Raw genomic sequence first — 8523 nt, forward strand, 5'->3', positions numbered from 1 at the left:
AAGACGCGATCCCAGACGCACACAAATAGATGGTGACTATTTCAGGTTGAAGCAACCGTGCAAAGTGGAATAGATAACACCAAACCATACAAGGAAACCAATCGAAACATTCAAATGTTAAGGATAAAACAACAGGATCGTTACTAAACAATATCAAGCGGACACGCTCTGCGCACTGAAATGGCGACAAAGACGATACAGGAAGTTTAAAACAGTTTTTGCCTGAAAGTCGACCGGACAAACATAAACAACTTATTTTCAAAAGTTTGTTCACTTAACTGCAAAATCTGACACAAATAAGAAAAGACTAACTTACATTTGAGCAGCTACAACTTAATAACCCAGTATTGTCGATGTTAAGCAAGTTTAAAACATTATAAAAAACAATCCACAACCGTTTTCCTAAATGTTATGAACAAATAATGGCATAAAAGAACGAAAATGCGCAACGCTTCATTTCGAAAGATTTTAACAAATGTTCGCATCGTCATCAGTAATAAATTATTTTCAATATTCTTAAAACCCCCACGACACGGGTTAGTACAGTAAGATGACAAGCCGACCCGCATCACATTGCGACTTTCTGTAAAACTGTGGTTCAAATAAGTTAAAATACATTGATCACCGTGAATTTAAAGTGCTACACGTCATCGTAACCCTCACGTGGCCTCAGTGTATTTTGCACATTGATGATGAAGACGTTGAAACAAGTTCGCGGTATTTTAACGAGAGTGATGCTAGTACGATTTTTTAAATTTTAAGTTCCAATGTTAGAAATCTTTTTTTAACCTCAATCCGTCCAACTACTTTACGTGTTACAAGTGATGACGTCATAGACACCCTGCCATGTGACGTCACATTGGATAATTAACGTGATGTCACAAGTAGTGATTAAAGGGATACACGCGACGGGTTAAGAACGCGTCATAATGTATGAGTCAACACCTGATTGCAATGAAGCCCAAATGGTTGTTCAACATTTACAACTTTACTTAAGGAGACAAACAGGTGTAACTGTTGTGTTGGGAACAAGACTTCAGGTCAACAAGTTGCACAATCGATTAGCGATTTTAGTCAAAGTTTTGGAATTGGAACAACGGCATTGGTTGAAAGGATGGTTGCTAGGCAACTCGCAATGATTGTCTACATTTTGGCGTTGATCTCTTTAATTGAAGGTGAGAGAAATAGCGTAGTTGGTTTAAGCACATGGACAGCAAAACTGTAGTTACGATAATGCATCAGGATACTTTGGTTTGTGGTATCAAAGTAAAACACAACAAAATAAACATTTAATAAATAAACGCTAGTTGATAATAACTGCAACATAAAGTATAAAGTGTTCTAAAATTGTGTCAAAATAACATAAACCTGTTCATGACAGACTAAACAACAATTTTGAAGTCATCCATCGTTTTTTTATGTTTAGATATACTTTCCACTTAGGTAATAGGTATCATCCGTATCTGAAAACATTAAACAGTGTTAATTAAACCTTAAAGCACCGTCAAGAGTTGAAAAAAACCTGCTAACATAAGTTTGAATTAGACTTACCGCGAACAGAGTCAAAAGACATAGCAAAGTTTTAGTCTGTTATTATTTGTGACTGTTGTCTCCATCTTTACATATTTTATCTTAACATTTTTATGTTGTTACCCAATGTAACATTACCCGTCAAAAAGGACTTTAGGATCCGACGCCTCGAACCATTTAGATAAAACTATTGGCCCAAACAGGGCTTCTTGGTAGTTATGTGAATAGGCAAAAACGTACGATCATAAACGTTGCTCGCATAATTGTGTGAAAATATCACCTGACAGTGTTTGTATCCTTTTATCACAAACAGGCAACAACGTTACAACAGAGTGGACAACATGGGGGACATGCAGTGAATCTTGTTACCACGGAACACGAATTCGAAGTCGTACTTGTGCTCGTTCGGATAGAAGCTGCCAGATCATACAAGTTAGTTTCACCCTGAATTGATTTTTTTCGGTTGTGTTGAAATATAACAAAACAAATTATGTCCCTTGTAGAGTGAACCATGCAATACAAATGCTTGTCTACTCACCAACACAGCATTCAGAGACACAACTTGCAATGCAACTTGTGACAGCACTGGATGGTTTATACGAGAAAGATATTGTTTGGATCCTACGAAGCCGTTAAACGGAAGTTGCGACCAGGCGACATATTACAAATGTACTGAGTCTTGCAACGTCACTTCGGTTTCAACACAAACAGCAACAACCGATATTAGTAAGAAATATAATATCGGTTGCAATAAAAAAATGTTTTTTTGGGGCTTAATTACCATTTTCTTGATTTACTTATAATTACAAACTTACTATGTTTTTAAATATTTCTTACTTGTGATCCCATGACGTTTGCAAAAACCGTAGCATTTTGTTTGTTAGGTTATACTGACTAAGTATAATATTCACCCATAAATTGTAGACTTTATCCTTTGCTGAGCTTAACGACTTAAATGCTTTCCCATCGCTATGAACGTCTTAGGGATATCAACCAAATGACACGATTCGTTTATACGTTTGTTTTGTTTACGTTTAGTTACTACAACAGCCGGACCGGATAACGATGGCCGTATGACCACGTGGACAGCTGTTGGAGCTTCAGCAGCTTTCGTTGTATTGCTTATCGCTGTTATAGTGGCTTGTGTCTGTTACAAAAGGTGAGATAGAGCGACAAATGTTTCATGCTGAAATGCTCAGGGCAAACATTCATTTTGCTTTCAGAAAACAAAGCAAAGAGTCGCCAAAAGAAGGTAATTAGATGTTTTTTTAATCCTTTGGGCATGGCTCGCGTTTAGCACAAAAACAATAAGTCTGAATAAAGAAGCTGTAATATCTGCTACGAAAAGAACATAATTATGCAATAGTACAGAGTTTCTCAACCTGTTTTTTTGTCTCGGTGTAACTTTGAGCTGAATTGTTACAAAAGGACATCAATGTAAACAGTTTAAAGTCTAAAATGTTTTTTGGCGTAATGTTAGAAAACCTTTTACAGACCCATTAGGCACTAACGTACAACAAACCCTGAGTAATAATGCCAGAGCTGTCACTTTTAATGCAGATAAACAATATGAAAACGAGACAAATTTGAAAACTTTAAACCGCGAAGAAGAACCTGCAATGATAGAAGAAGCTTATGGGGAAACATGTCAAGCCACAGAGATAACAACATTCACAACTCAACCACCAGTAACAAACACAACACAACATAATGAGCAGGATTTATACGCAAGGCCGAAAAAGCCCAGGATCATTAGGAAGGAGAAAAATGAAGATGCTTACAACGAACTCCACGGGAAAAGCTCAGTAAAGGCACAGGAATATGACACAACTGATCATTTCAACCAAACTTTGCCACCGTCGCCCCCAACTTTCACCAGTGAGGCAGCTTACAATGAGATAGACGAGAGGAACTACCCTGCTGAGAACTCGGGACAAGTCAGTGACGAGAATGAATACGAGATCATGGCTGGACAAGTGACTGCATATTCGTCACTTGAGACGGATGGAGAAGATGGAAATGAGTCTGAGTACAATCGACTCCAACACCCAACTGTGGCTGTGGCATACGATATAACAGAGTAAATTGAACTCGGGAGAATAGGCTGTGTATAAACAGTTTAGGCTAATCTAAAATAGTAGCCCCGAAACTTGAAGAATATTTATGTTACAAACCAAGGAACTGAGAAATGTGATGTATGTTTGTCCCGGAGTTTAATGGGGCCCGATTTGCATGTTTTGAACCCTTTTGTGTTTGATTTATATCTAACCCAAACTTTTGTAATAGGATATTGTGCACAAAAGAAACGGAATTGACCATTTTATAGACTTGCTTACTTAAAAGATCTACGAAAAGCAATCAACCAAATGCTCATGCATGTTTGTGTGAAGAACGTGAACTAACACTAAACCCAATGACATCAGCCACCTCAAATGAAAGTTCGTGACAGCACCAAATTCGAAGCTAACGTGGTCTTGTTTCTATAACAGCATCATCGCCAAACCCTTACCACAATATTTAAATTATTATAGAGACCAATTGAATTGCTCTGTCAAATACCCATACCAATTTACGAGTAACTAAGACGAAAAAAAGTAGACTACAGGTACAAAACACAAGGCACAAACTTACAATACCTGCTTTGGTTGACTCTACATCACATTATACGGTGAAAAAATGCCTCCAGAGATGAAGTATTATTTGCGCAAATATCATTTTTTTATGAATTTTTATTCTTGTTTGTAAATTTTTGAAAATATTACATCTTCGCCTTCGAAACCGTCTCACATTTGACGAAGCGCACGTTACATGTTTCATTTTAGTATACATGCATACGCAAACTTTTATTTTAGTTCAGCAGTTACTAAACCAGCTATAGTTTAAACCAGTGTTGCAGTTATCAGTCACGTCAGGACTACACGCCTTTGAGTTCCGAAAAATTGCTGACGTCTTGTCTTGATACAATAAACGTTATTTTTCATTTTTCAGTTAAAATACGTCCTAAAGTTTGTGTCTACATTTGTTTTATCGCAAAACATTTAATTTAAATTTGCGTTGAATGGAATCTGTTCAACTTCAGAAAGATAGACCTACTCCATTGTTAAGCTTTTCATTCAAACAAAAAATTGGAAATAGTGATATAACACATTACTTTCAGTTACGTTATTATGAGATACAGACGACTCAGTACATTTGTGTAAGGCATGATAAAATAAGATTTCGAATGTGGGCTTAACTCCGATCTTAGCAGGAACAAGCAGGTCATACAGTTTATGCCTTATCAATACACGCATTTCACAGTATAGTAGCGTCTATTTCCTAAAAGCTTTTCGACGTCATTATTGTTTCGCTATTAAGGCAAGCCATACGAGGTTATGTGTGGGCAATCAGTAGAAAGTGAGTCATAGAGCGACCAGCGCAAAATACTCAAGTAATCCGTCAAAAAACGGAAATTAGTGAAGGACCTACAGTAGTGTGGGGACAAAGTAAATAAGCCGCTGATGGGTTGCAAAAGTGATGTAAATCATATACCTGGATGCAGAGTTAAACACACAACACTTCTTAAATAGATTCTTGTGTATGATAAAGGAGGAATATTTGAAAAGTTAGAAATGAAAAACAGTTAACAAGTCTTAAATGACAGAGTAGAAAAGGTTAAAAAGTTCAATTGCAAAATAATCTTACGAATAGAACTTCTCCTATACAAAGTGCTGTAATTTGCATCATAACGAGTATTTCCATGGCAGCAGGTAAGTAACAAACAAGCTAAAGTATGTGACTTTGTAACGTTTTTCTAGCAATAATTTTTAAGCCCAAAGCTTTAAACTGCACTCTTGCGCTGTTTTGGTTTAAGTATGAGGAATTTGTCAGTTGCATTTACTCTTATAACAATAAGAAAGTATTGATTTATAATGACCCAGAGACAGATGTCAAAAAAGAGTTTATTTAAAGCCGTTTCAAACATTAAGATAAGTACCAACAAACTGTATTGATTAAAGTGCCTAAAATAACACACTGGGAATATTTATTGTTTTGTTTAGTTTTATACATTTCTTTAATCTTTAATGTGTCGGAATAAGATGGAACACCAAATTCAAAAAAGTCGATGCAACACATGGCGTGAAACGTCCAGATTTGAAAATGTGTAACTTAAATCTGGCAATTTCAGAGCAAATAGCCAACCAACGTTTTTACAGGTAACAACTCCACAACGCCGTGGACAACATGCAATGAATCTTGCCACCCGGGAATACGATATCGATATCGTCCATGTGCTAGTAAAAACTGCAAACCCTTACAAGTTAGTTGGAAGCTGAATTGATTCTCTTTGATTTTGTAGCACAGCCATTTAAACGCAAGAATTTATACCTTTCAGGTTGAACCATGCAACACTCAAGCTTGCGATAAAAACATAACGGCATTGAGAGAAACAACTTGTAATGCAACTTGTAACAACAGTGGATGGTTGAAACGAGAAAGATATTGTTTGGATCTTACGAAACCATTAAACAAAAGTTGTGCAACGCCTACATATTTCCCCTGTATCGGATCTTGTGCTTCCACTGCAGGCACAACGCATCAAGCAACACTAACCGGTAAAAAAACAGTAATTTAGGTTTAAATGACAAAAATATCTGACCACTAAACACTGATCTGTTTTTACGATATTAAAGCTACTTCATTACACAGAGTCACAAAACAAACAAATTGCTGTTTAAGGTCGAAACGATTGATAAAGCACAACGAAAGTTAAGTCATCATAAAAAGCCTTTTTCTTTGTCATGTAAATTCATACCGGGCTTTTGTGACTCTGCAAATCCGAAAATATCTTTATGGCATGCCTTGGTGCTTCTGTATAAGCAAAAAAGTAGCAAATAAATGTATTGATGATGTAAGGTTTCGAGAATGTCGCTTCATAGCCGCCGTTCATCTGCGTGGTAACAAGATATTCGCTGCTGTTTCGTGACTCAATTTGACTTAATCTTCATACACAACAACTTGACAATCATACGTAATAAGCGCACGTTCTTTCACCTTTATAAACAGTAACCACCACAACTATCATCAACGGTGGCGATGCAACCACGTGGATAGCAGTTGGAGCTACTGTCGGATTTCTATTGCTTCTACTTCTCACTATCGTAGCTTGTTTAGTTTACAGAAGGTAAGACAAATCTGTTCCGAAACATTGTTGCAACGGGAAATTTTTCACGTGTTAATTAAATAAGTTCATAATAGCAAAATATTTTTTCATTGTTAACAAATGCGTGTTTGTATTTGACTGTTTCATTTTTGTACTCTGTTTGCAGGAAAAAGGCTAACAAAGCAAAGTCACAACCAGGTAAGTGTTTGTTTACATTTCAAGTAAAAACTTGAAAACGGGGGCTAAAACCGTTGGTTGATAAATTTAAAAAAACAACGGGCCAATTTTGTGGTACAAAACCAGTTTAACAGTTAGTATCAATATCGTCCATGCTATGAACAAAGATTTTAAGTCTATTTGGATTGCAGAGGGAGGCCAAGTAAACGAAGCCGGGCCTGAAGCTGACCGCCCTGATGAACTGATCGAAGAAGCTTATGTACAAACTAACGGAAGTTCACTAACGACATCAGCGGACAAGAAAACAACTGACGCAACGAATAACAACCAAGACCTACAACCTGTAATGGTGGACTCCATTATCTACACGCCCAGCCCTGAGAACGCGTACGACCACATACAAGACCGTAACACACCAACGACATCAGCGGACAAGAAAACAACTGACGCAACGAATAACAACCAAGACCTACAACCTGTAATGGTGGACTCCATTATCTACACGCCCAGCCCTGAGAACGCGTACGACCACATACAAGACCATAACACACCAACGACACCAATTAACAAGGGAACTACTAACGCAACAAATAACAACCAAGACACACAACCTGTAATGGTGGACTCTATTATCTATTCACCCAGTCCTGAAAACGCGTACGACCACATACAAAACGGTAACACACCAAACACGGTGGGATATGATACACCAGTTCATATAAAGCCACAAGTCAAAATGTCTCCTAAAGTAAGCAGTGTAGAGGCCGTAGAGGACAATGCTTATGACCAGTTGAACAACAAAGTCCCAACAATCGACTCAGAGTGCGACACAACTGATCACGTCAATCAAAAGATGACATCGCACTCCAGTGGTTACACTGACGTAGAAGCTCACTACGATCAAGCCACTACCGTTGAACACAGTAACACATATGACAGTTTGCATGCTACAACAACTCTTGAAAATGGAGAATACGATACAACTAGTCATAAGACACGGTTACAACTCAACAACAATGGAATCGGGCAAACCAACCAAAGTAATGAGGCGGAATACGACGTGCCAACAAATGTCGTGGATGAAAATGCGAATGTAAATAATTACGAGGTGGTCACCGGGCATTCTGATGGCTACTCGTCGCTTAATATAGAAAGACAGGACGGACAAGATACTGGATACAATCAACTGCAATGCCAATCAGTAGCGGCTGCTTACGATTTGACTGAATGATCATAACTTCTCACTTCTCATAGGTTTTTAAGCAACAAAAGAGGTTTTTTCTCCGCACACTGGGTAAAACCCAGGACGATCCAGGGACGAATCCTGATCAGGGTTTTGTATGTCCAGATGTTGGTCAGGCGCGCCAGACCATTTGGCCAAATTCCGTGAAACGATGTATATCATATAAAGTGACCAGTATATAATGGACTTCAGTGGTAACGATTGTTTATAGTCCAAACCCCTTCTGTTACTTCCACCAACACAATTGTTTAAGCATTGCCGTCGGCCCAGGGTCAAAACGGTCAATTGAATAAGTCGAAACATCTACACAACGTTTAAATCGCTGGTTGGTATTGCTGCGCCTATGATAACTACCAATCCTATGTTATTATATGGGCGCATTTTTACCACAATGTTTGGCCGTTGTTCGTTGCATATTAGTCAATAAATG

General features: G+C 37.8%; 1 protein-coding gene across 1 annotated transcript; it reads left to right on the forward strand.

The window, feature by feature from the left end:
* The first annotated feature begins 1114 nt into the window (after window positions 1–1114).
* LOC145234572 (uncharacterized) lies at window positions 1115–4325 on the forward strand. The gene is made up of 5 exons (XM_080099284.1): window positions 1115–1175; window positions 1844–1962; window positions 2034–2256; window positions 2690–2782; window positions 3091–4325. The coding sequence occupies exons 1-5, from the start codon at window positions 1115–1117 to the stop codon at window positions 3612–3614; spliced, it is 1020 nt and encodes a 339-aa protein (XP_079955410.1). The 3' UTR covers window positions 3615–4325.
* Window positions 4326–8523: the final 4198 nt, after the last annotated feature.

This window comes from Phallusia mammillata, chromosome 6 (genome assembly GCF_965637545.1).
Source record: "Phallusia mammillata chromosome 6, kaPhaMamm4.hap1.1, whole genome shotgun sequence".
Taxonomy (NCBI): Eukaryota; Metazoa; Chordata; class Ascidiacea; order Phlebobranchia; family Ascidiidae; genus Phallusia; species Phallusia mammillata.